Source organism: Bos javanicus, chromosome 19 (assembly GCF_032452875.1).
Source record: "Bos javanicus breed banteng chromosome 19, ARS-OSU_banteng_1.0, whole genome shotgun sequence".
Classification (NCBI taxonomy): Eukaryota; Metazoa; Chordata; class Mammalia; order Artiodactyla; family Bovidae; genus Bos; species Bos javanicus.
In genome coordinates, this window is record NC_083886.1 from 57,441,228 (window position 1) to 57,468,052 (window position 26,825).

The 26,825-nt window shown below is 60.6% G+C and overlaps 1 protein-coding gene across 1 annotated transcript in view; it reads right to left on the reverse strand.

The window, feature by feature from the left end:
• The window catches only part of MYO15B (myosin XVB), a 29,892-nt gene extending 3,763 nt beyond the window's left edge, over positions 1-26,129 (reverse strand). Inside the window, 51 exon segments of the mRNA XM_061389889.1 lie at positions 314-390; positions 776-848; positions 945-1,005; positions 1,178-1,323; positions 1,741-1,898; positions 2,007-2,118; positions 2,324-2,465; positions 2,550-2,668; positions 2,802-2,920; positions 3,056-3,131; positions 3,876-3,935; positions 4,144-4,298; positions 4,707-4,923; positions 5,037-5,127; positions 5,244-5,685; positions 6,051-6,357; positions 6,360-6,620; positions 6,719-6,822; positions 6,991-7,080; positions 7,278-7,362; positions 7,482-7,558; positions 7,655-7,755; positions 8,031-8,192; positions 8,666-8,738; positions 8,967-9,145; positions 9,231-9,466; positions 9,569-9,664; positions 10,654-10,784; positions 10,985-11,042; positions 11,353-11,409; positions 12,041-12,134; positions 14,717-14,880; positions 15,115-15,232; positions 15,653-15,777; positions 15,929-15,974; positions 16,062-16,180; positions 16,385-16,462; positions 17,581-17,706; positions 18,654-19,127; positions 20,136-20,268; positions 20,344-20,402; positions 20,500-20,613; positions 21,520-21,681; positions 21,795-21,908; positions 22,062-22,125; positions 22,272-22,375; positions 22,628-22,747; positions 23,020-23,098; positions 23,238-23,347; positions 23,514-23,577; positions 23,961-26,129. Of these exon segments, the coding sequence (XP_061245873.1) occupies positions 314-390; positions 776-848; positions 945-1,005; positions 1,178-1,323; positions 1,741-1,898; positions 2,007-2,118; positions 2,324-2,465; positions 2,550-2,668; positions 2,802-2,920; positions 3,056-3,131; positions 3,876-3,935; positions 4,144-4,298; positions 4,707-4,923; positions 5,037-5,127; positions 5,244-5,685; positions 6,051-6,357; positions 6,360-6,620; positions 6,719-6,822; positions 6,991-7,080; positions 7,278-7,362; positions 7,482-7,558; positions 7,655-7,755; positions 8,031-8,192; positions 8,666-8,738; positions 8,967-9,145; positions 9,231-9,466; positions 9,569-9,664; positions 10,654-10,784; positions 10,985-11,042; positions 11,353-11,409; positions 12,041-12,134; positions 14,717-14,880; positions 15,115-15,232; positions 15,653-15,777; positions 15,929-15,974; positions 16,062-16,180; positions 16,385-16,462; positions 17,581-17,706; positions 18,654-19,127; positions 20,136-20,268; positions 20,344-20,402; positions 20,500-20,613; positions 21,520-21,681; positions 21,795-21,908; positions 22,062-22,125; positions 22,272-22,375; positions 22,628-22,747; positions 23,020-23,098; positions 23,238-23,347; positions 23,514-23,577; positions 23,961-25,993 (8,565 nt within the window). The 5' untranslated portion in view covers positions 25,994-26,129.
• Positions 26,130-26,825: the final 696 nt, after the last annotated feature.

Genomic DNA, 26,825 nt, shown 5'->3' on the forward strand with positions numbered 1-26,825 from the left:
CTGCTGCACCACAGCAGCCCCGCCCCTGCTCTCTCTCTCCACGGGACTCTTGGCCCTAGGCGCGCGGCATCAGGGTTTACGACCATCTCTTTAGGTGGTAAGCTCTGTGGGGGCTTCACCAACTTGGCCCAGTTGTCCTGGGCCCAGCGTGTAACAGCTGCTCAATGAACATTACCGGATGATTTGAACACGTAAAGAGGATGATGATGAGCAAGGAGAGGGGATGCCCTGGAGCCCCAGCAGGAAGGTCGAGAGGGGCCCCCAGGGCTCACTGTCTCCTCTGCAGCTTCTGGCACATTCAGCCCATGCTCACCTTCAGCAGCCCATAGAGGAGATCCAGCTCGTTCTTGCCCCGTGGCTTGGACTGGTCCCCCATAAACTGCATCAGAGCTGTGGGCAGAACAAGATGCATGGTGAGCTGGGACGGGGCCCTGGCCCTGGCCCTGGCTGGTGCCATCGCTACGTGGGGCCATCTCGTGCCTTGCTGTCAAGATGCATGGGAGCCAAGCGGAGTGGCAGTCCCAGCCTTACCAGTGAGACAGGGTTCAGAGATGCTGTGGGCCCCAGGGCTACACAGAGCGCATAGTGAGCTGGGCCCACCACTGCCTTCCCACACAGACCCCGTACAAGCCACAACCCCTTGAGCATGAGTAGAAGTGGGGAGGGCCACGTGGCACAGGAGCCACCAGTGCGCCTCCCTGAGAAGGCAAACTCAAGAAGGCAACTGGACTCCTAGGTCGCAGGCACAGGGACCCAAGAGGCTGTGGCCACTCACCCTGGAAGCTCTCCACAGCTTGCCTGTTCGTGTCCTCATCACTGAAGCTGATGAGCGATTCCTGGATGGGAGCCTGCAGCCAAAGAGGCTGGGCTGTAGGTCTGGGGCTGGCGGGGCAGGGCCAGCAGGCAGGTCTGCGGGCCTGGCTCCCCCGCACTGTCCCCTTTACCTTGCTGTACTGCACCAGGCTGACCGTGGCCTTCTCAGCATCTCCACCGGTCTGGGCCGGCCTGAGGGGGGACGGGGGAGGACACCTCTGCTTGCTCAGCCCTCCCCACCCCTCATCCCAGGCCGGGTCTAGAGGGTACAGATAACCCTGGCCTGGGGGCTTCAAGCAGGGAGGCCCACTTCAGGGGGACTGAGGATGGGCTGGCGCAGGATGGGGGCAGGAAGGGCACTCACAGGGTCTGGGGTTTCCGGAAGTAGCGCAGGGCAAACTCCTGCATGGTGTAGTCGGAGTCCGTGGGCAGGGCCACGTAGGCCACAGAGGGGGACAGGCTGGTGGCCAAGTTGTCACTGCGCGCCTGGCTCCAGGCGTGGGTGGGAAACTTGGAAACACAGGAGACCTGGTGCCACCCGAGGGTCCACTGGCCTGTCCCGAGGCCCTGCCCTAGCCCCCAGCCCCCAGCCCCGCCCACCCCAAGAGGAGCAGGCAGAGCGGCTGCAGTGAGCACACCACCAGAAGCCAGGGAGATCAAGAGCCATTTATTGAGCATTTTTCAAGCGCCACCATACTAGGTACCACGAGGGCCACACGAGAGGCAGACAGCCTCACCCCTGCCCACGGGGAGCTCACAGTCTTGCTGGGGAGAGACAGGGCAAGAAACTGGGAGTAGGTGGAGGGGCGGCACCAGGCCAAGCGCTGCCCACCAGGCAGGGGGGTGGTCCTCGGCCGCCTGGGGGCCACGGAGCCCTTTCCTAGGCTCCTAGTGAGGCCTTGCCTCGGCTTCTCCCGTCTTCCTCACCTCTGATGCCCTATCCCACTCTCTGCGCTGCAGCTGACCCTTGTGCCCCTGGCTGCTCCTCTGCTCCATTGAGAAGAATGAGTCTGGAGCAGCTGCCGGCTGCACGATGTCAGCAGGGAAGAGTCCGGAGCGGCCGCCCGTGGAGCCGAACTGCCAGCCTAGAGACGTCCAAGGACGGATCCTCACCCACGCGCTGTCCACCCCCGCCCCGTGCCCACTGGAGGCGCCGCCTCATCTGCCCGCCACCCTGCTTGGTCCACAGATACCTGGCTCCAGGGTGGCCACCGGCAGCAGCTTGATGAGGTCCCCACGTTGGAAGCTGAGGAGGCTGTGGTCATCGGTGATGTAGCTTCGCAGGGCAATGACATAGCCAGAGTCCTGCAGGTGGGCAGGCAGGTGAGGGGCCAGCCTGCTTGTGACCCCTTCCTCCCTGTCCCCCCTGCTCCCCTGCTGGCCTCACTCTCCACCCAGCGTCCCCGACTCCAGGCAGCTCAAAGGAGCGTGGCTGACAGCCCCGAGACCAGCCAAGGTGGACTGGGCAGCAGGCAGCAGCGGTGGAGGCCCCCTGCCAGCCCACACTTGCCTTCTTGAGCTCGCTCAGGAAGAGCTCGACCATGGCCTTGATGGCTCCCGCCCGAGCCGTGTGCAGCACCAGCTGTTCACTCTTCAGCGACAGCTCCAGGGTGGAGCTGGCCGGGCACTCCACGCCCAGCACCTCAGCAAAGCTGCACCCAGGGTGAGGGCATGAGCCGGGGGGCCGTCTCACCAGCCCATCCCCGCCCTCTGCCCCAGCCCTGGCCTCCGCTCACCTGTACGAGCAGAGAGTCTTCAGCTGGTCGGGGTGCAGGCTGGGGCCCTGGGTCATCTTGAGCAGTCTCAGCCCCCGGTGGGACACAGCCAGCAGCTGCACATCGCTGCCGCTCTCGCCCTGCTCGGAAGGCGGGTGGGTCACAGCCCGGCTCCCCGCTCCAGGCCACTGTCCACCCAGCCCGCCCCAGCTCTCATCCTGCTGCCGAGGGATCCAGGTGGCACCCAGCCGCTGCCAACCCAGCCTCACTGACCGAGACAGGGAAGATGCGGGAGAAGTAATTGGCCCAGTTGTTCCTGGCGGCCACCACGATGCGCTTCTTGACGCCGTCCTCAGCCGTGTCCAGTGAGTCCAGGCCCACCTCCAGGTCTCCTGCGGGTGGGAAGAGCCCCAGCCTGTCCCCAGGCTCCTTCACAGCGGGGACCCCAGAGTTTACTGCCTCCCTCTGGACAGGCGCAACCTGCATCACTCCAGCTCCCTGAGCCTCCCGTGGTCCCTGGACCCTACCCAGCAGGTCTTTCATCTTGCGCCTCTCGTCCTGGGAGATGCGGATGCAGGACTCGGCAAAGGTGTCCCTCAGGATCTGGGGGCAAAGCCATGTAGTCACCATCCGGTCCCGAGGGCTCAGCGCGCCCCAGATGCAGCCACGCACAGAGGAAAAGCTGCAGGGCCCCATGGGCACGACACTGAGGGACGCAGGGGCTTCCAAGCTCAGGGCTGCATCCACCCGGAGCTCCCACCTGCCCCCCCAGATGCCTGCACTAGTCGAGCTGCTGCTCCTCCTTCAGCTAAGCATCCCTGAAAGAACAGACCTGTGGGAGGAGGGGGTGCTGTAGAACTGGGGGGAGCAAACACGAGCCTCTGGGAGCGTCCACGGGCGGCAGGCAGGCGCCGGTGAGCACCTGCTGTGTGCCTGGCCTGTGTTGGGTGCTGCATGCTCTTCGTTTTGAACCCTCGTTATGAGTCAAAAAAGGGCTTCCCTGGTGGCTCAGACAGTAAAGAATCTGCCTGCAGTGCAGGAGACCTGGGTTCGATTTCTGGGTCAGGAAGATGCCCCGGAGGAGGGCATGGCAACCCACTCCAGTGTTCTTGCCTTGGAGAATCCCATGGACAGTGGAGCCTGGCGGGCCATGGAGTTGCAAAGAATTGGACAGGACTAAGAGACTAACACACAGAAGTCAAAAACGGTCCTCATTCTGAAGGATGTTGTGAGGAATAAATAAAGGCAGGCAGGGCTTGAAACACGCCAGCGCCCCACGGTGGTAGCCTGGCCAGGGGTGGGGAGCGTGGTCTGTCTGCACATACCCCGGTGGGGCTGGGTGCTCACCTGCTCACAGAGGAGCCTGAGGCAGTAGGGGTGGCTGAAGCTCTCCCGGGGGTAGAACACCTGGATGGGGGCACGGGAGACCGAGAGTGGGCGGGTGGTCCCCCCGCCAGCCCGGCTCCCGCCCCACCTCGCCTCCTGGGCTCAGATGAAACCAGGCAAGGAGGTGGGCAGTGGGGAGCCGACGCCGGGGTCCCAGGCTGGCTCCTCCACAGCCTGTGCCCCGCCCCCCACCCAGAGCAGCTGGGGTGAAGCCCACCCTGGTGCCCACCTCCTTGCGCAGGAACAGCCTCCAGGGGGCGCTGGCATAGGAGAAGCACACGCTGCCTGAGGGCACGAGCAGCTGGGTGGAGACCCCCTGGTCCCCCATGGGCTCCACCAAGCCTGGCAGATGGAGGGGCCCAAGAGCATCGGGTGTGGACCTGCCTGGGGGCACGGGGTGATGGGGGCACAGGCAGAGAAGACCCTCCTCCCCAGAGCCCCGCACGCCCGGCCAGCTTCATCTCTGCCGCTCCCTCCCACCTGCTGTCCCAACTCCCGCCTCCAGCTGTCCCAGACATGCGTGGGCCCTCCCTGACCACGTCAGCAGGGCCACTAAATTCTTGCCAGGGCCAACGCCCTATGTGTAACAGTCCGTCTGTGCCAGACAGGCCCCGGGGGTGTCCCGGCCCTGCCCCCAACGGGAACGCGGAAGCTGGGGCTCCTCGCCTACGGCTCCAAAGTCCAGAAGCCCGAGCCGCTGACCTTGGCATTGTGAGCTTGGATAGGTCCTTGGGAATCCCCCCTACCGTGCCCCCTCCAAAGCCCACCTAGCAGGAATGTGGGGTTCCTTACTGCGGGGCTCAGCTGGAGGGCTTGCTGGCTCCCAGGGCGGAGGCAGTGGAGGTGCGGGCGGAGGGGGTGGTTTCTGGGCAGTGGGTGGGTTCTGGCCAAACAGCTCTTGAAGGGGCCCCTGCTTCTCCTTGATGGAGCTGGACGGCATCAGCCGTGGTCGGGCCCTGGGTCGAGGGGCCACGGCCGGTGGGGGGGCCTTCCCTGGGCTGGGGAGCGTCTGGGAACACAGGGAACACACAGAGGCTGTGACCCAGGGCCAAGTTCACCCCAGGGAGCCTCAGGAGGATTCCAGAGTGGAGCGGCTACGCTCTGGACCAGAGGGCACCTCACCTGAGGGGGCGAGGAGGCACCATTGATCCCCAGCTTAGCCAGAGCCTCATCCTTAGGGTTGTTTTTCTTTAGGAAACTTTGGGGGGGCTTCCTGAAAGAAGGAAGAGGTCACAAGTTCACAGGGTGACTCTCTGGGGAGCGGTTAGCCCCTCCTCCCCTCCCCCCTTTCCTCTCCCCTTCCCCTCCCCTCCCCCCTTCCCCTGGCACCTCGCCGGCTGCACGGGCACAGGCACCGGGCCAGGGCGGCTCTGGTACATGCGGATGATGTTGCGGATCTCCCTGCTGGGCTCTGCCCGCCAGGGCTCAGGGTCCGAGCTACGCACCACGGCTTTGCCCCCGGCCGGCCTGTGCCCCCCGCCAGGCCCCACCTCCGTGGCTGGCTCAGCCTCGGCCTCCTGTGCAGCTCTGGCTGCACCTTGCGACAGTGGCGGCTTCTTCACCACCTGGGGAGGCGGAGCTGAGGGCCCTGCCCACGAAGAGAGGAAAGACGTGAGACCCTGTGCAGAACCCCGAAGGCCCAGCCTGCCCCCCGCCTCCTCACCACCTGCTCTCTGTTCCTCCTCTTCTGGCTCCTCGTCCTGCACCTCTGCCTGGGGGATCTTAACCTTGGCTGGAGGCTTCATGGTCTTCACCTTGCTCGGCTGCTGCCCTGTAAATGCCCCCCAGATGGTCCTGTCTATTACCTTCCACTTGGCCCGCCCCTCTGAGCTTCCCTGGTGGCTCAGATGGTAGAGAATCCTGCCTGCAATGCAGGAGACCTGGGTTCGATCTCTGGGTTGGGAAGATCCCCTGGAAGAGGGCATGGCAACCCACTCCAGTATCCTTGCCTGGAGAATCCCCATGGACAGAGAAGCCGGGCAGGCTACAGTCCGTGGGGTCACAAAGAGTTGCACACGACTGAGTGACATTGGGCTCCTGGATGGGCCACCCTGACTAGAGGGCAACCTCCCATCCCCTGGCCAGGCTGGGGCGGTGTCTGAGTCTGTGTCTGATTGCCTCCCCAAGGATGCTCACCCAACTTCTGGAAATAGTCTCGCTTCTGTTGGAAGCTCCTGGGCCGTGGGTGCCTGTCCTCAGCCTCCTGCGGGGCCTCCTGCTGGCAGGAAGGGGAACAGAAGGAGCAGCCTTGCCGGCCAAGTTGCCACTCGCACAGTGCACCCACTCGGACCCGCAGGGCCGAGGCCGGGCAGCATCTTTTCTGTATCGCCCTGTGGCCCCATCCCCAACCCCCCACGTCTCCCACATCTGCAGCCCTGAAACCAGCTGCCCATCCCAGGCCCTGCCATCTCCCCAGCCTTGGCTCCTCACCCTCAGGCGGGCACCTACCAACTCCAGGCCACTCTCTGGCTCCTTCTGGGGGGTGGGTGTCTTGGGCTTGTGGGTGATGGCTGGAGGAGGTGAGGTCAGGGAAGCTGCTGTAGGGGCTGGGCCCGGGGCCATGGCTGGGGCTGGAGCTGTGGCTGGAGCTGGAGCTGCAGCTGGGGCTGGGGCTGGGACCAGGGCCAGGGCCTGACTCTGCTTCTGGAGTTGCTTTGCCTGCTGCTCCAGGGACAAGGTCATGGCCTGGGTGGTCATCTGCTGGGCCTGATGGACGGGGCGTGATGCGCCAGATGAGAGCCAGCCTCGCCTCTCCCTGCAGGCTGGTACCCACAAGGCGATCCGTGGGCCCCACCATTCCTCACCAGGATCCGTGCTTGCTGGTTGATGAAGTCCTGCTGCTGGGCCGCCAGCTGCCTCGCGTCCAAGCTGGGAAGCACGGGCTGTGGCTGTGGTGGTACCACCATGGCTGGGGGCATGGTGGGCAGGCAGGCAGTCAGGGCAGATTAGCGCCATGGCCGAGCTCCCAGCCCCCTGCCCACTGTGCCCTCCAGGCGGGACCTTCCCTCCTCTAGTCCCGGTCCGCCACACCCCCACCCCCCGAAGAAGGGACCGGGCGGCCACAGTCCAGTCTTACCTGGGACCGGCCCCATGGCTGGCATCATGGGCATGGGTGCTGGCATCATGGCTGGCTGGTAGCTGGGCATCTGCACCATCCCTGGGTACACTGCAGGGACAGGGTCCTCCCACATCAGTGCCCACCCAGGCCCTCAGACAGCCTCCCTCCAGCCCCAGGCGAGGAGATGAGCATGGGCCACCGGGGTGCAGGCTGGAGCTCTGACGCCAGCCGCGTGGGAAGCCCGGCCCACGCCTCCCCCCGTCCGTGGGCAGGGAGACCCCGGATGGGCTCAGCCCTGCACTCACTCATGGGGTAGCTGCCTTGCTGCATGGGCCCCATGGCACCCCCTCCCTTCATGCGGCCACTCAGAGCCCTGCCTTGCTCCAGATCCTGTGAAGGCAAAAGTCACAGGTCAAAAGGTCAGAGCTAGAGTCCTAGGAGGGCTGGGAGAGGCAGCAAAGGACCCAGAACAGGAGGGACCGGGCTGGGCTGGGGTGCAGGACACTCACGCTGAGGCCAGGGGAGAGGACTGGCTTGAAGAGGTGGTCCAGGAAGCCATCCAGACTCCCTGAGGTCCGGGACTCACCTACGGAGAATTGGTGTCACCTGCTGGGGGCAGGGGCTTCCTGCAAACCCATTCTCATCGCCCTGCCCACCCGAGTGTGCCCACTCCCCGCCTTACCTGTGAGCCCCCTGCTGGGCAATGTTGGGGCTGGACCCGGAGGTGGGCCTGGGGGCAGTGAGGGGGCCTGGATGCTGGGGGCCAGGGGGATATTCTCGGCTCTGCAGGAGACAGTGGGCCCAGCTAAGGGGTTGGTGGGGCCACCTCCAGCCATGGAGGCCCAGCTAAGGAGGTGGGGTGCCCAGGCTGAGGCAGGGTGTAGAAGCTGCCATGGAGAGGGGCGGGGGGTGGTCGGGGTCATCCCCACGGGATGGGAGGAGGCTTGGGGGCTGGACCTGTGGCAGCACCAGGGAACCCCAGGGTATGACAGGGTGGCGGTGGGGTCGCCTACAACAGGATAGGGACAGGAGCCAGAGGTGCTGGGGGTGGCACCTACAGGCCATGGGGGGCGATGGGGTAGCTGTGATGCCAGGCTGGGTCCCCCGGGTCCTCGGTCTGGCCAATCAAGTCCAGCACAAAGTCACAGCCGGCCAAGTCTCTCCAGGAGTCCCTGCAGTGCAGTGACACAGACCAGCCACGCGGGGGCGGGTCCAGGCCTCTGGGTGAGACAGGGGCAGGGAGGAGAGGGTGGTCAGCCAGGCAGGTGACCATCCGGAAGCGGCAAGGACCTGGGGGTGCAGCGGGGGGAGGCGCTTGCAGAGGGGGGCGAGAGGACCCGGTTTCCGTTCCTTTTCTGCAAAAAAAGGCCCTCTACCTCTGCGTTAGCTCTGATGTATTTGTTTTTGTTTTTATGTATTTTTCTGCTGTATTTATTTTACCAATTTGATCAGAATCTGGGCCAAATCTAGCAGGAATACTCCCTACTCGTTCTCCATCTGGAATCTGCTGTCTGGACCCTGCCCGATGACTCCCACACCTCGCCCCCACCCCTTGGGCAGCAGGCCTTGGCCTGCAGGAGCAGCCGCAGAAGGTGCTTGGTGGGACAGCAGGCTGAGAGGGCGAGAAGGACTCAGGAGGTGGACGGGACAATGGTCAATGTCAGCCAGACTCCCCCATCCCCAGCCCCCAGACCTGCTCTGTAGAATCCACCCGGCGAACTGCTCCCCTGTGGTCCAGGACTCCACCTCGGCCGAGTAGCACTCCTCTGCAAGGACGAGGGGCAGGGGTGAGAGAGAGGGACAGCAGGGTCCTCCCTGACGGGGAAAGGGGTGCTGTCCCGTGGGGGTCCCACCAGCAGGACGGCAGGGAGGTCAAGGTCACATCGGGAGGTCAGGATCACATTGGGAGGGCTGCGGTGGGAAGGGGGTCTGGGGAGGGTGAGGGTGCCAGGCAGACTCTGCCGTGGGAGCCCTGAGCAGGACGCACGCCTCACCATTGAAGGTGGACACGTCCAGCGCCATGCGGCCCCGCCTCCATCCGGCCGTCCACTCGAGCTGGGTGGGTGGGTGGGCCCGGGCAGACCCAGGGGCCAGCTGCATCTGCTCCAGGGCCCCCAGCAGCTTGTGTTGGCACAGCGCTGCCATGCCCCTGGGGGCCTGGTCGGAGACAAACCTGCGGGCGCAGCACAGGGCCGCTGTGAGCCTGGGGTGGCCTGCTGACCCCGTCCGCGGGGCCCCCCACCCACGGAGCCCCCTACTTGAGCAGTGGCTTCTGCAGGGTGTGCATCGGCGGGAAGGCACTGAGCAGGATGGCCATGAGGGCCCAGCCGCGCTGGCTCTGCTGCTCGTCGGGGTTGCGCCAGAGCTGGGCCACCAGCTGGCTGAAGAGCTCATCGCGCAGCCCCGGCCGGCGCTGCCCCTGCCGCACCAGGTACTGGCCCATGGTCTGCTCCTGCCAGGGCGCCAGCGACCCGTCCCCCAGCAGCCGCAGCATCTGCGGACACCAAGCCAGGGGAGGCAGGTCACGCAGGGCTCCCTGTGCCCACCAGCACCCCCGCATGGGCCCACCCTGTCCCCTCCCCGCTGGGTCACTCACCACCTTGTTGATATCCAGGGCATGCTGAGGGTTCTCACCGTCCAGCCGGGTCAGGGGCTTGGTCAGCAGCTGCCCAGGGTGGGGCAAGGAGAGCTCCTGCAAGGAAGGCGGGTGCCACGTGCCTGAGCAGGGGCTGACCCGTGCTGACCTGCCAGACACAGGCCCGGGGGAGCCCCGAAGGAGCATACAAGAGGAGGACGGGCTGGAGAGGAAAATCGCCTTAAAAATACACCTTGATTGGGCTTCCCTGGTGATCCAGTGGTTAAGAAGCCACCTGCCAATGTAGGGGGCACTGGTTTGTTCCCTGCTCCAGGAAGATCCCACATGCCACGGGGCCACTAACCCCGTGCGTCACAACTCCTGAGCCCGCGCACCGCAACTACTGAAGCCTGCACCCTAGAGCCTCTGCTTCGTAACAAGAAAAGCCACCGCAATGAGAAGCCTGCTCGCCGCAACCAGGGAAAGCTCTCTCAGCACCAAAGACGCAGCACAGCCAAAACATAAAAATCAATATTAAAAAACATACACCTCAATTACTCTTTCTGATTAGAAAACTAGAGCCCGTGCATATGGAAAACTCAGAAAACAGGGAAAAGGATGAAGAATAAAAACCACCATCAATTTGCCACTGTGAGGTATATAACCAGAGTTAACATTTCCACCTCTTTCTTCCTAGTCTTACTTCCTGTGTGAAGGTACACACGTCATCTCCCCACCCGCCCGGCTGTTGCCTGGAACATCGGGACTGTGCTTGGGCACTTTTGAATCTTGCTTTTGTTTCCAACACTGTTGCCTGGACACTCTGCCTTGTCATTAAACACGCTTTAACGGCATGACTTCAGCGTTCAATGGCAGGGCAATGCCACAGGTGTAACAAAGGTGTGGCATCACTGATAAGTAACAATAGACTGAGATGTGGGTTCAACGGATTTTCCGAGCAACGCGGCTGCATCCACAATTCCCACAACAGGAGATGGAGGAGGGGGTTGGAGAAAGAAGGACAAACACAGCTTCTGCCTGTGTTTGGGGGCTCATGTCTGGGGAAACATGGGCAGCGGCCAGCGAGCTGAGGCCTGGGAGCCCACCTGAAAGCCGATGGAGATGAAGCTGGAGAAGGGGAACTGGTTGATGTCAGGCGGGAGGGTCAGGCTGGGCCGGGCGGGAACTTCCGGGGGCATGGCCTCGGTGATGCTCTGGACCCGGGCGTGCTGACGGCCTGGAATGACATGGAGGCAGCCCAGAAACGCCCAGGTAAGGTGACTGGCTCTGGTGTCGCCTCTACCTCCCAGCATCAGCCCCTGGCTCCAGTGCAGAGGGAGCCAGGCAGTGAGCTGGGGGCACCCAGAGACAGCATCAGAGGGAGCGGCCACTGGGAGAGGAGGGGGTCGTGGAAGAACGAGGCCCATCACGACTCACCTTCCGCTGTCTTCAGCATGACAGAGAGCTCAGCTGGGATCTCCAAGCGCCCCAGCTCCTGGTGGAGAGGAGCAATTGACCAGAAACTCAGGGAGGGGGCACAGCGACCCAGGGGCCATCCTCACCCCCGGGGCTATAAGCTTCCCCTCCAGAGACCAAGGATCCTAGTCCTGGGCACTCCAATAAGGCCCCCGAACCCTCAGAGCGAAACCAAGGGCACCCAGGCCTCTTCTTGGGGGGCACAATGGATGAGCCCGAGGACAGGACCCATCTCGGCACCCTTGGGATCCCCACGCTCCCCCTCAAGCCAGGCCAGGTTCAGCAGGCTCACGACCCAGCAGACACTCTCCAGCTTCCAGACCACCTACCATGCTTGGCACCGTCTCGAAGGCCCCGACGCTGTGCCAGATGTGCCGACGCCCAAGCTGTTGGAGGAGATGAGGGAGGAGGTGGTGTCCCCGTGAAGTGTCACCCCGAGCTCCCTCGAGGTTCCTCGCCGACTGGGCAGTTCAGCTGACCCCTCCTCCTCCTAGGAGGCCTGGGCACCAGCGGAACAGGTGTGGATGGACCCCAGGGGGCTGGCGTCTGCCCCCTGCCCTCCAGAGCCCTCACCAGCCGAAGTGCTGTGGGTGTCACTGCCTGTCTGCCAGGACTGGGAAGAGGGCAGGAGGAAGGGAAGAAATGGTCCTTGGGGAACAAAGTCCAGGCAGGGAGGGGCAGGAGAGGGAGCTGGCGTGTAGGCATTGACCTTCGAGCTGCTTTATGGCCCTCACATCGGAGTCATCGGGCAAGACAGGGAGCAGCCCAAGGGGCCCGGAGGGGATGGAGGCACCCCAGCCGGCAGAGAGAGTCAGGCCCTGGCATGAAGGAAGGTGATGAGCTCCCAGAGGCCCTAGGCTGCTCTGGCCAGGCAGCAGTGGTCCCCGAGGCCCCGCCCCTCGTGTGGCTGGGCGTGGAAGGTGGTCACTGTCGTCATTCGGCCAGCTGGACGGGCAAAGGCTGGCTTGGCTTCTCCCCTGAGCACACCCCAGGCAGCACCCCACCCGTGGGCTTCACCTGTGGTCTCCGCCGTCTCCAGAGCAGGGGCCGGGCCGCCAGCACGATGGTGTTCAGCTGCCCCAGAGCTGCCCGCCGCCGGAGGTACCGCTTCCTGGAGGCCGGGAAGGGGGCTGGTGAGGAGTCCACGCTCACACCCAATACCCGGATCCTCCGAGTCAAGACATGAGTGTAAAACCAGAGCCCAATGAAGCGCCCGGCTGCCTAACAAGCAACGGGGAAAGGACAGGACAGAAGAGCAAGTGAACGCAGAGGCTGCTGTACACACAGGGCTGAGGCCTGAGGCTCTGGAGCCAGCCACCCAGGCGCCTTCCTCTACTGTTTCGTCACAGCAGTCTTGGATAAGGTCTTTACCTCTCTGGGTTTTTGGGGGTTTTTTTGGACATGCTCGTGGCTTGTAGGATCTTAGGTCCCCAACCAGGGATTGAACCCACACCCTTGACGTCACCTCTAAAAGGAGAATTAGTGGACTGTCTGCTCCACAAGAAGATGAAATGAATTAAGAGGTGTGTTTGGAATAGAGTCTGGCACATTACTATTTAAGAAACAGAACTTTTTTTCCCCTCCCCCCAAGAAGAACTCCTAAAAATGAAAAAAATTACATCTCTGGAAGTCTAGTAGATCCCTGAAGAGACAATATCTTTGAGAATTTTCCAGATATAAGAAAGACCAGACTCCTCAAGGAAGCAGCCCTGAGCATGATGAATATTTAAAAATTAATCTATACACACTACTATATATGAAATAGATAAACAACAAGGATCTTATTTTTTATTGAAATATATTGGTTTACAATATTGCTGGTATATAGCAAAGTAATTCAGTTACACATGTATACATACATATATATCTATATCTATATAGAATACAGAATAGAATAATATTCGCTATCTTATAATTACCTATAGTGGAAAAGAATCTGAAGAAGAATATATAGAGAGATATACAGGCATGTATATATTTGTAACTGAATTACTTTGCTATATACCTGCAACATTGTAAACCAATATACTTCAATAAAAAATAAGTCTACAGCTTTTTTTTATATCAAAGTACACTATCAAGAGAGGAGACTAAAAAATAAATAAATAAGAGAGAGGAGACTGCTTGTAAATCAAATATTTGATAAGAGTTTAGTATCCATAGTATATAAAGAATGCCTACAACTCAATAAGAAACAAACCACCCAATTAAAAATCAAGCAGAGGACTTGAATAGTTGTTTCTCCAAAGAGACATACAGATGGCCAAGGAGAACATGAAGAGATGCTCAGCATACTAGTCGTTAGAGACATGCAAATCAAAACCACAATGAAATGCCACTTCACATCCACTAGATTGGCAATAATTTAAACAGCAGAAAATAACAAGTCTCGGCGAGGATGTGGTGAAACTGGAAGCTGCACACACTGCTGGTCGGAGGCTAAAACGGTGCGGCCACTATGGAGAACAATCTGGCAATTCCTCAAAAAGGTAAAGACAGAATTACCAGATAACTTGGAATTCTGCTCCAAAGTAAAGACCCCGAAGAACTGAAAGCAGAGATTTGAACTGTGCCTTGCATGCTCATGTTTATAGCAGCCTTATTTGCAATAAACCCAAAGGCAGAAAAACCCACACGCACATTCAACAGACACATGGATAAACGGCTGTGGTCCACTTACACAACGGAACAATTTCCAGGTGTAAAAAAATATACAGTGTTCTGACACATGTTACAAAAGGGACAAACCCTGAAAATATGTTTAGTGCAATAACCCAGATGTAAAGGGAGATATTGTATGAGTCAACTTAGATGACATATCTAGAACAGGCAAATTCACAGAAGCAGAAATTATCCTGGAAGCTACCAGGGGCTGGAGGGAAGGAGGAGTGGGGTATGATTGTTGAACAGGGTACAGAGTTCCTGCTGGTGATGAAACGATTTGGAGGGACTTCCCTGGTGGCTCAGACAGTAAAGAATCTGCCTGCGTGCAATGCAGGAGACCTGGGTGTGATCCCTGGTCAGGGAGCTATTAATAGATTCCACACGCCACAACCAGCGATCCTGCATGCTTCAATTAAGACCCACTGCAGCCAAAAAAGAGAGAGAGAGTATTCTTGCTGCAGAGTGCAGAATGGACTAGAAAAAAGGACAGTTGGACTTTCCTGGTGGTCCAGTGGTTAAGAATCTGCCTGCCAATGTGAGGGATATGGGATCCAGGAAGATCCCACGATCCAGGGATCTCCCTGGTCCAGGAAGATCCCACATACCATTGAGCAACTGAGCCTGTGAGCCACAACTGCCGAAGCCTGCGTTTGTACTCTAGAGCCCGCGCTCCGCAACAAGAGAAGCCACGGCCACGAGAAGTGTTGCAGCACAACGAAGAGTAGCCCCTGCTTATTGCAACTAAAGAAAACCCACATGCAGCAATGAAGACCCAATGCAGCAAAAAAAAACACAAAAAACACCAGTCAAGGAGTCAAGACAGCAGGTTTGAGTGCCCTCAGCAGGTAATGAGCTCCTCGTGGCTGGGGGCATTCAAGAAGAGACAGCAGAGGTATGGGCAGGGGTGTCGGCAAGAAGAGTCCAGTGCCTTTGGGATGCAGGCAGACAGACTTGCCTCGAGGCCCTATGTCTCCCAGAGCCTGCCCCGCCACGTTGAGGAGGCCTACAGTCTCAGCGCCCCCCACACACCTGGCCCGGAGCCCACGCACACGAGCCTGCATCCGCAGCAGGAGGCGGAGGCGCTGGTGGGAGATGCAGACACGGAGGCCTCGGTGCAGGGTCAGCAGGGCCTGGGCGTGCTGCTGGGCCCGGCACTGCTCCAGCTGCTGCCAGCCCGGCTCCCGCAGCAGTACCTGGGGGCAGAGGTGTGGGCTGGAGGCAGGCCAGGTGTGCAGGCAGGGACCACCCTGCCCTTCTCCTGAGGCCTCAGCCTCCTTCCAGGCAACCCGTTCTCCTGGGGTGTCAGGGACGCCCAGCCCACTCTGTCTCCCCGCCACCTGGAAGGACCCCCAGATTCTGAGAGGATCCCAGAATGCTCCTCCCACTTGCCAGCCCTCCCTGCCTCTCTGCACACACACACCACCCACCTGGGTGGCTCCCAGGTGACAGAGGGGTGACTCAGCCGCCAGCACCTGGTTCAGGATGATGCCACACCTTTCCCGGTCAGAGAGCTCGCCCTGCTCCTCTGTCCCCAGGGCCCGGAACCTGCCCAGGGATGGATAACTCAAGTCAGAACAAGCACATGAGCACCTCTCCCCACACTCATTTGATCCTCGAGCCCCTTGGGTCCATTCAGTCTGTAAGTCATTCAACAATGATTATGGAAAGCACCTACTAAGTGCCAGACACCCAGGAGAGTTTTGCTAAGAGGAGGAGAGGTGAATAAATGCACAGAGGCATGAAGAGGCGTGGGGGTGACGAATAGTGGAAGGAGACACAGATGGAGGGAGAGAAGGAGAGAGACAGAGAGTGGAAGAAGGGAGGACTGGACAGCCGGCCCAGGGTCCCTGGGAAAGTGGGTCCGTCTTCCCCAGAAGGAGCCCCAGGTCCTCCAGCCACTCCAGGTGGGCCTGCCTAGTGAGTCCTGGTCCTGAGGTGCCTGCTTCCCCCCATCCCGGGCCCTACCTGTCCAGGAAGGCCTGGAAGGGCAGGCGAATGGGGAAGTTGGCGCTGCGGGTACACACTGCCTCCAGGATGCCTGCCTGGCGCAGTTGTTCTGCCACATGATCCACGTCGAAGAGGCCTGGAAGCTGTGGCCAGGCAGTGCAGCAGAGCCAAAGACATGGAGTCGAGGGGCTCACAGCCATGGGGAGCACGGGGCAGGGGACGGGAGTGGCGAGGGTGCTGAGAGGGCAGGGCAGGGACAGGAGGGCTCTGCGGCCAGGTTCTGGGAGGGCTCACCTTTCCTGGATTGGGGTTGAGGCACTGGATGAAGCAGACATGGCTCCTCGTGGGTGGAAAGGGGAGTCACGTGAGCACAGACTGGCCCCCTATTCAAACTCCCGGGGGTCAGGTGTGGGGGCACTATTCTCACCTGCCCAGCTGGGCTAGGAGGTCCCCCAGGGACTTCTGGAAGCGAGCGGCCAGCGTGGGTTTGCCCCGTCCTCCCCCAAACTCATCAGGCTCTGCTTCCTGGAACAGGCAGCTCACCAGCTACGGGGGGAGACAGGGACTGCGGTGGCTCGCCAGGCCTGTCCATAGCCCAGCCTGCTCCCCGTCCCCACTCCCTGGGGCGCTGGGGTGGGTCGGCCAAAGGCTCAAGGTGCCAGGATCTTGAAGGCCAGCCCCTTGGGCAAGACTGTCTGGGCGAGGAGGACAGAACAGGGTCGGGGGGTACAGGATGGCCAGCAGGGGCACCTGCAGCTGGCTCTGGGCAAGCATCTCCACCACTGCAGGGTCAAGACGATCCCGGTTTCTGTTTAGAAACTTGTGAACCTGCGAGAGACAATGTGAGGCGGGGAGGGGACGTCAAGGAGAGAAGGCGGGTGTGGAAGCCAGTCCCTTCGGCAAGTGACCCAGCCTCTTCCCTCTGTTAACAGTCCAACTTCAAAGGTGGCCTTTCATCTCACACCATGTACCCAAATCAACTCAAAATAGAAGGATCAAAGACCTAAATGTAAGACGTGAAACCATAAGACTCTTAGAAGAAAACAAAGGGAGAAAGCTTCATGACACTGGATTTGGCAAGGATTTCCTGAATAGACACGAAAAGCACAGGCAACAAAGGAAAAATAGCTGGGTTTCATTAAAATGAAAACCTCTTGTGCATCAGAATATAGTGTTGAGAGTGAAAAGACAGCTCACAAAATGGAAGGAACTATCACATATCAGATAAGGGATTAATATCCAGATTAATATGCAGAACTCCTACAGTTCAGTTAAAAAAAAACAACACAATTCAAAAATGGACAAAGGACTTGAATAGATATTTATCTAAGAAAAATACACAGATGACCAAGGAGCACATGAAGAGATGCTCAACATCATTAATCACTAGAGAAATGCAAATCAAAACCACAATGAGATACCACTTCCCACCCACAAGGATGACTTGTTCCACCCCAAACCAGTCACCCAAATATGCCATTTATACCACGCCCCCACCCCCTGAAACTCTCCTCCTGGGTAGGTGTGCAGTCATCATGAAACTCAGAAGGGGGAGAGGAGGTCTCTTTACTGAGTACCTCGGACGTGCCAGGCACCTGTCTCACCACTTCCATGTAATTACATCAATCCTCAGGACAATACTATAGGACAGGTTCCCCTTCCCATTTTACAGATGAGGACAATGGAGGCGCAGAAGGAGAAGCAGACTCCCTGAGGTCATCAGAGCCAGGTCCCATGCATACGCTCTGCCCCTCTGGGTCTGGAGGGTCCCAAGACCTTGACTCCCCCATCCCACAATGCTTGCCCAGAGCTCAGTGATCATGCCCTAGGTGAGGCAGAGGGGCCAGGCAGAGAGAGATGGTTAAAGCCTTGGAAGATGCCTCCCCACACTTACCCCGCTCACCCGTCAGGTGACTCCCCAGGGTCACTCTGCCCTCACCCGATACCTGGTAGGTGACAGGCCCGGCATAATGTCGCACGGTGAAGATGGGAAGGGGCAGCTGGGGCTTGGTGTAGCGCGGGTGGTCGCCATGGTGATAATGGCACTTCTGCAGGAAGGTGTGGTCCGTGGCCTGATGAAAGGAAGAGATGCTCAGGCCTCTGCAGGTGTGGCTCCCCTGGCGGGGCTGTGCCTCTCTCCCCTGCCCCACAAAACCACAGCACTGAACACACGGTGAGCTTCAGTTTGGTCTCCGAGCTTTTTTAGGAGGTCGCTCCATATCTGAGTCTTTATAAAGGGCACGACCTCTTTCCCAGGGACTATTTTGAACGACCAAGAAAAAACACGGAAGACTTGCACACCTCAGTCAATAAGATTTGGCAGCTTAGAGACGTTTGATAAAATTATTTAAAACAAACGGGTTTGGGGGATTTGAAGGCAGTTTTGGCAATGACTCCTGGGAGTCTGGTCTCACAGTTACAGGTGTTTCTGAGCAAGTTTTTCAAAGATACTTTTAAGAACCCATCCAGGGACTTCCCTGGCAGGCCAGTGGTTAAGAGCCTGTGCTTCCAATGCCAGGAGTGTGGGTTTGATCCCTGGTCAGAGAAGTAGGATCCCATATGCCGTGTAATGTGGCCAAGAAAATAAAAAAGGGGGAAGGATACAGTACATTTAAATGAAACATTAAATAGATGGGATGTGTTTTTTTTTTAAAGATTCACATATAAAAAAGTCATCCAGTAAGAGGCTATTTTATGGAGTTTAAGAACTTATAACAAAGACTCCTGATGAACCCCCAAGCCCCTCGCGCAGCCTGCAGAGTCTGCACCACCTGGCCCCTCAGGCACGATGGTCCCCCTCCTGCAGCGAGGACTCTCAGAGAGGTCAGCATTTCACTCAGGGTTATCCAGAGACTAGAGATCTGAACCCAGTGTGGCCACTGCCTTCCCAAGCTGTGCTGAGGGCCTGCGGGCAAGGTCCCAGGACCTCAGACTTCATTTCTCCCCTGAGAGGCACTGCTGGCTCTGGCTTGGTCACCAGGCACCCCCCACTCCTTGTCCCCCAACACGAAGGGCTCACCTGGGACAGCCATGTCTGGGCATCCAGGATACTCAGGAGGCTGTGTGGCTGGTCTACCAGGAAGTCCAGGCAGGACTCCTGTGGAGCCTGCGGGATGGGCACCCAGGGTAGCAACTCCCTCCGACACTCCTCCTGGGAACAGCCAGCACTTGGTTTGTGGAGATCACCCGTGTCCATGGGGGGCCTCATCTGAGCCAGAGTAGGGCTGACCCTCCCATTATACAGATGAGTAAACTGAGGCTCGGAAGACTGAGACGGCCTACAGCAAGGGGGCTCTGGGGCAGGGCTCTCAGTGCAGTGCTCTCTCTCCCCCAGGAATGGCCTCTGTTCTAGGAAACAGCTGGGCATCCCCGGCCTCCTCCAAGCCCAGTCCCATACCTCCTCCTGGGCCAGCAGCAGCCGATTGCACCACAGCTGCAGGCGCTCGCTGCCCAGGTTGTTGTACAGCTGCTCCAGACCGTTGACCCGCAGGGCCTGGGGGCACGTGAGCAGTGAGGTGGGCACCCACATGAGGTGGGGGGGCCAGGGCAGCTAGGGGGGCCAGCACACAGGCCTGGTGCCCTTCTCCCTGCTCCCACCGCTGCCCACATTCTCCCAGCACCAGGCAGGATGCTGCCCCAGGGCTGATGCTGCCACCTCCAGGGTCAAGTCCAAAGACCCTGGCCCAGTGTGCAGCCGCCTCAGTGCTGCCCCAGCCCCAGTTGGGCCTCCCCTCCAGCAAGCCGTCCCCCTGCCTTCTGCCTCAGCACTGCTGTGAGCCTTCGGGCCTCTGATCACAGCCATCCTGTGGTCTGGAAGGCACCTTTTCCTACAGCCTAGCTCAGGGACCATCCGAATGCCACATTCTCATAAGCAGAGTTCCAGGCTGCTGCTCCCAAGAAGCCTTCCAGGAGTCCTCCTGTTAGAATTCCAGGCTCCTTCCTCTGTGCCCCCAACACTTGACCAGCAAGCCTAGCAGAGCCCCTGCTTCATGCAGCTTTGTACAGAGTTTTGTACATGCTCTAAAATACACACAAATGTGCATATGAATATACATAAACACATACAGGTGCCGTGGAGAGGAGGCAAGAGCAGAGGACAGTGACCGGTGCCCATCTCATCCCTCCTCCCTGGCCTGAGGGGGCCGGATATTCTGGGAAGGGGTGACGAGCTTATGGAAACTCAGGGTGATTTGTGGGAGTCCCCTTCTCCCCCAGCCTGTTGGACACAGGAAGTGAGGCTGACCAATCCTGGGGTCTTTCACCACCTCAAGGCTCCATGAGACTCTGCAACAAGGCCAAGCAGCTAGGACTCTCCAGAGGTGATATCATGACTGGACGGGGCAGACGGCTGCACCTACGGAGCCTGCAGTGTCTCATGGACCATCTTACGGTCAGAGAGGCAAGCAGTGCATGAGTGTGCCCCACAGAAGAGCTGCTGGAGTCCCCAGGAATATCCAGGATGAGGTGGACACCCCTTTCTGGGCCCCACCCTCAGGGTGACCTCAAAGCCGTAGACATCGATGACGGTGATGGTAACCGTGCTGCCTGCCTCCACAGGGGACGCCAGCCGCGCGTTGGCCATCCTCAGAAGCCAGGTGAAGAGCCGTGCGTACAGGGCCTTGGCCAGGGTGTCCCTGGGGGCACGGTGAGTGAGCCCCGTGCAGCAGGGGCCAGGCCCACTCCCAGCTCTCTCATGTCCCCAGGGCTACCTGGCATCGATGGCGCTTTCCATGGGCAGGGATCTCGAGACCTGGCCATAGGGTGTCTCCTGAGGGCAGAGAATGTGCAGCTGGTGTGCCAGGCCCAAGGCCCACCCCGGGGCTCCCCAAGCCTTTGGGTGGTCTGCTCAGGACCCCCAAGCTCACCGTGACCCTCCGGGTGACTGCTCCCTCCAGGCGCTCGGGCGGCACCTGCAGCAGCCGGGCTGCAGCATGGATCTCGGCCCAGCTGGACACGGCGGCCACCTCCTGGAACTCCCTCTGGACGGAGGCGGGAGGGAGGAAGGAGCACTCTGCTTGTGGACTGGCTGCTTCCCATGGACGGGGGCAGCACCACGCTCAGACCGGAAAGGTGCCCGTGACCCAGAGGTAGACCTGGGTGGGCGGGGGGTGGCTAGCTCTGGAGTCTGAGAGCCTGAGTGTGAATCCGACTTTACCTCTGTGCTAGCTGGTGGCCCCGACCAGTCTCTTCCTCTCTCTGAGCCTCCACTGTCTTGTCGTTAGAGGGGAAATAATAAGCTTTATATGACGGTGTCCTCAGGAGCACTAAATGGACTTCCCCGGTGGTCCAGTGGCTTAGACTCCATGCTCCCAATGCAAGGGGCCTAGGTTTGATCCCTGGTCAGGGAACTAGATCCCTCATGCCATAACTAAGAGCTGGTGCAACCAAATAAATATTAAAAAAAAAGAAACTCTATGTAGGGAATTCCCTGATGGTCCAGTGGTGAGGACTCTGCTCTGTCACTGCTGAGGGTATAAGTTTGATCCCTGGTTGGGGAACTAAGATCATGCAAAGTGCTCGGTGTAGACCCCCCACCCAAATACACACACACACACGTGAAGTCCCACGTACATCAGAGCCACTCAGTTAACACCAAGCGCCCGTCTTAGGGTGGGGCCTTAGTGGGATGGGATTAGTATAGAGGCAGAAGACCCTAGTCTCAGTTTTCTTGTTTATAAGATGGAAATCCAAAACCACTACAATATTGTAAAGTAATTAGCCTCCAATTAAAATGAATAAATTTATTAAAAAAAAAAAAAAGATGGAAATCCATCCACTTTCCGGGACAGCAGTGAGGCCCTGCGGGTGGCCTCCTGCACTCTGAGGTTACCACCGGTGATGCAGACGAGCCAAACCACCAAACCAGCACCTCCACGGAAGCTCACCTCTGACGAGGAGAAGCAGATGTTGCCCAGCTGCAGGACGGAGGCCAGCACAGCCCAGACGGCGGTCAGCTCCTCAGTGCACAAGCCCAGCGCCTGCAGGGCCCTCACCAGTCCTGTGAAGTCCTGGGCATCGTCCTTGTCCTGGAGCCTGCAGGCGCAGCCCTGCCAAGCACAGCAGAGCTCGGGGTGAGGGGCCTGCTGAGCCTCCCTCAGCCTCCCTCGCCTAGGCCCTGAGCAGGCCCTGTCACCCGGCACTGGGGAGCGCCTCCCCTCACCTGGTTGAGGTAGTAGTAGGTCTCTGGCCCCTGCAGGGAGAGCTGCTCTCGTTCCACGGGGTCCAGCCCCGCCAACAGCTCATAAAAAACATGGAAGCTCCGCTCAGCCTGGGCCTTGGGGGAGAAGGACTGGCTTAGGGGGAGCGGCAGCCGGGTCTTGTGCCCCGGGGAGCAAGGACAAGCCCCCGGGGGAAGGCAGGCCAGGGGAACGAGGGGTCACAGCGCCTCCCTCTCCCCTGCGCTGGGAGCAGCGGGCCGGGGTTGTACCTGAAACACCACCCTCGAGGTCTCGAGCAGGTGATGTGACACAGAAGCACCTACGACGACCCCACTGTGGGCACAGGACACGGTGAGGGTGCCCAGGGTACACGCGGCCCAGGGCCCACCGAGGGCTGGACCCAAGGGTGGCAGTCTCGGGTTCCCAATCTGGGGAACTGGCCGTGGGTGCCCCTGCCCACCTGGATCCCCGTCACTCACTGCTGCAGGCAGAGGCCCAGGACCTGGCCGAAGCGGCTGGCATTGGCGTTGAGGACTGTCTTGGCATGGCCAAAACTGCTGAGCAGGGGCAGCACGGTGTCCAGCTGGGTGGGCGGGGGGGACATTCAAGTATCTCTGGGCGCAGCAGCCCCGAATGAGGCATCCCAGACGAGGACAGGACGTGGGGGCTCTGTCGGCCCACAGAGGGGTCGGTCTCCCCAGCCCACCCTGCCCCGCAGTAGGCCATGCCTGGGGCTGCCCCCGAGGAGAAGCCAGAGGCCTGAAGACCACTCTCCTGGCCCAGAGGAGTGGGAAGGTCCCTCTTGGACCCCCGGGCATGGCGAGCTGCCCCTCACCCGACACCCTCTCTCCCTTTGCTCCCACTCCAGGCTGTGTAGGAACTGCACCATCTTTTTGGCTGCCTCTGTCTTCCCAGAGCCGCTGTGCCCACTGCAGGAGAGAAGGGCTGGCAGGGCCTCCAGGAAGGGGCACATAGGGTGACCCCTAAATGAGCCCCAAAGCGGGGATGTGCCCACCTGGAAGTGATTCCCACCCTAAGGGAGGCTCCCAGAAATACAGAAACATAGATCCAGGGCAAGGAGGCCAAACAGAAAAAAAGTCCCCAAGGGCACTGTCTTAGCAAGGCCAGAGCTGCTGCCCAGCAGTGGACCGGACAGGCAATTTCAAATACGGACCTCACATCGCCCTCCTCCCAGCCCTCAGCGTGGTCTGAGGGCTCAGCCACCACTCACCCCAGAAGGATGCAGGTGGCCTGCCCAGTGCTTTCAGACAGGCTATACGCCGATGCCACAACGGCAAAGATGTGTCTGGGGGAGGAGAGTGGAAGCAGATGAGAGAGAAGGTTACCAGCGACGCCAGGTCCTGCCCACCGTTCCCTTGACCTCAGTCAGTGTGACATGCTGGGGTAGCCACCCGGTGGGTGCCTAGTGGGGCAAGTTCACATACGGGGTGGTGTTGGGGGTCTTCCCAGGGCGGTAGCTGGCCAGGACCTCAGGTGCGTAGAGAGGCAGGGCCCGGCGGGGGTTCAGAGCGAGCAGGAGGGGCCCCCCGAAGGTCTAGGAAGACAGTGAAAGCTCTCATCAGAATGTGAAGGGAGCAGGGTTCAGCACCCAGCCTAGGGAGGATGGAGGGGGACACTCTGGGGGGTGTGTGCCCAGAGGGCCCTCTGACCCCAGGGGAAAAGGAATTCCAGACCACCACCCCCTCCTGGGTCCCCCGTACGTAGATTCGGCCCAGGTGAAACCTCTTCTTCAGACACAGCAGCACGGAGCTGTCGCACACTGGCCTGCAGGGCCGTGGGGTGGAGGAGAGGGGAGTTGGGAGCAGAAAGAGGTCCTGGGTTAGCTGGCTGCAGAGACACCTCCACCAAGTCCCGCAGCCTCTCCAAGCCTGTCCATAACACAGCTCTCCCCCGACTTGCCTCTGCTGAACAAGAGATCCTACCGTGGGGGCTACAGGCAGGACTAGGCTGCTGAGCCAGAAGGAAGCTTTGTGCCAATTAGAGAAAAAAAGGGCATCTGAATTCTCACCCCTCTCCTGCCCCTTCCAGCCTGACGACCCTGTATGGCAAAACCCCTTCGAAGGAGACCCTCCATAAAAATCGGAGGTAGGGTGGAACAGGAGAAGGTGTGACCCAGGCAGGGCAGGTTTGGGGCCGCGCCCACTCACCGAAGCCGGGCCAGGTCCTCGGTGTCTTCCAGGCCTTCCCCCACGGTCCAGCCGTCGGCGCCGCTGGGAAAAGGAGGCTCCTCCGGGCCGGGCACGAGACTCAGCTCCAGGTCCCTCTCCAGCGCCTCCTCCACCTCGTCCTCTGGCTCCCACCGATCCCTCAAGGACCCGCGGGGGCCGGGGCTTCCCTCCGGCAGCCGGCGGGTCTCCAAGGTGAGTCGGGGCAGCAGTGCTTCGGTGCCAAGCCTGGGGTCCTTGTGAGGGTCCGAGCCCTCTGCCCAATGCACCGGAGCCGCGGCTCCCAAGGTCTCGGGCTCCGCTTCGCTGCTGGAGCCGCTCTCGTCGACTGGGGGCTCTTCGTGGGGATTCGGGCCGAGAGAGCCGCGGGGGGACTCCGCCACCCCTTCTACACTGGCCCTGCGCCCTGCACTGTCCGCAGACGCCCCAGCACAGGACCAATCGCGCCCCTCCCCGGCGGGGGCGTCCGCGGACCCTTCCTCTGAGCTCCTGGGGAACACGACGGCGAACTTGGGATCTGGAGTCGGGTCCTCGTCCTCCGATGGGTCGTGAGCTGGGCTTTCTGCAACCTGCGGGGAACTCGGGCCGCCGCCAGGGGGAGGCCTTGGTCGCCCCCACAGCCCCGCGACGCCCGCCAGGCTCAGCGCTAGACGGCCGCGGCGCGGCCCCTGCCCGCGGCTCGTCCCCTCGCTGGTCCCGGGGCCCCGCGCGCCGCCCGCGCGCCGCTGGAGCCGCAGCCGCAGCCACCGCAGGAGCCCCAGGGCCCGCGCTACGCGCACGAGCCGGTCCTTGAGGCTGCCGCGGCGGGGCCCGGCGGCCTGGGGAGCGGGGTCCGGCGGGGCCCTCGCGCGGAGCCTGCGGAGCGCCACTAGGGCGGCCAGCGGCGCTGGGGCCCGCGGCCCGTCTCCCCCAGACCCCTCGTTGCTCACGCCCACCGCCTCGTGCGCCTTCCCCATCACCTTTCCAATCTGGCGGCGCTGACCCCGAGCGGTCGAGACCTCGGCTCTTTCGGGCGGGGCGCCCCTCGGCTCAGCTTCGGGCTGCACCCCATCGTCTCTTGCATCCCCGCCCTGCCTGGGGTCCTGAGAACCCCACGAGCTCCGGGGGATGCAGGCGGGGCTGCCCTCGAGGGGGCTGGAAGCTGCGGCTTTTCTGTTCGGGTCAGCCTCGCTGGCCTCAGGGGCCCCGCGGGTCGTTCCTGGGGCTGCTCCTGGGCTCCGGCACGGCCCGGCCCCCTCCTGACTCGAGTCTGGGTCTGTCCCGGAATCCTCGGTCTCTCCCTGGGTCCTCGCCCCTGACGATCCTTCTGGGCTCTGGGGCTGCGAGGGGGGCTTGTCACTGCCTCTGCCGTCGCTGCTGCTTGGGCTGTCGCTGTTCTGGGGAGCTCCTGGCGCCTCCAGCGCTGAGTCTGCGCTGGTTTGAGTGCCCCCCGAGCCCATGTCCGTTTGCTCCAAGTTGGGCCTCCGCTCTGGGGTCCCACCACCTTGGCTGTGGCTCTCCTGGGCCTCGTGGGCTTCGCTGTCCAGGCAGGAGCTGGCCCTGTCTCCCCACGATGTGTCCCCGTGGAGGCTCCGTGTCTCTTGGCGGCCCCGCTGAGCCGAGCGACCCCGTTGTTTTCCTCTCCTTCTGCCGCGGTCGTGCTCGCGTGTCCTTCCTCCTCCTTGGAGACCCTTCTCCTCCAGGTGCCCCCCGTGGCCGTCCCCCCGCTTGCCCCTCTCCTTAGCCCGGCATCCCCCACGGGCATGCCCGCTGCCTCCTCTCCCCTTGGCGTCTGGCGGCGGCCCTGCCTCTGCTTGTCTGTAGTCCCTGTTCTTCCCTACAGTGGGCTTCCTGTGGGCACCGGGGGGCTCCTGGCCTCGCCTGGCGCTGGGCTCCCTGTGGGCCTTATGGTGGCCCTTTCGGTGTTCCCGGCTGGGCACGCTGTCTGTGCTGGCAGACCCAGATTCCTGCTCCCCCGAGGGGGGCCTCCCGGGTCCCTCCGGGCGCTGGGGCGCTTTGCCCTTGCTCCTGCCCATGGCTTCCTGGTGTCTGTCTCCTCTTCTCGCCTCAGGAGCCGGCTGCCCGCAGACGTGCCCTCAGCAGCACACCACACGGGCTCTGCGCTAATGGGGGCTACAGGCTCCATCTACCCGCCCCCCACATCTCCCGCCTTACCAGAGGGCATCAATAATGCAGGTGGCTGCCGGTCCTGACCTCCTCCACCAACAATAGAGAGGAGGCCAATCAGGAAAGAAGAGCTGCAGGTGCGGACAAAGGCCGTGGACAGGGCAACCCTGCTGCCCTGGGTTGCTGCCAGCCTGGCCAGCCTGGCACTGGGCCAGATCGAGGGGGCCTGCCCTCTGCTCTTGCCTCACTACTTTGGCATCAGGGGGTGGGGGCGGGTGCCAAAAGAACCTGTTTGGGTCATCCTCCTCATCCTGGGGGGCTCTAGGGGACCCACCCTCCTCCCTTAGCCCCTTGGAGGCTGGAACCAGGCTGACCTTGGTGCACGGCCAGAACCCAGTGAGGGTTGTTAGTTTTGTTGTTGTTCTAGATTGTGAAATATGATTTAAAGAAAACTGCATAAAACATAAATGTACACCTTGGACTGGTGTGAAGTAAGTAAATGTTTCTTAGTCATGGAACATAACCAGACCCCACTAAATTCCTGAGCACCCACATGTGTGTGTTGCTCTAATATTTAATTTTTTTGAACAGGTAGTCCGGAAGATGAAAGTTTCCCATTCCTGACCCACAGCTATTCATTGTCCCCTGAGGTTACCCATTTCTTGTATTTCCTTCCAGAGCTATCCAGGCAGAGAAAAGCAAGTATTATTTTTCCCTTTGAGAACAGGTGGAAGCTTTTCT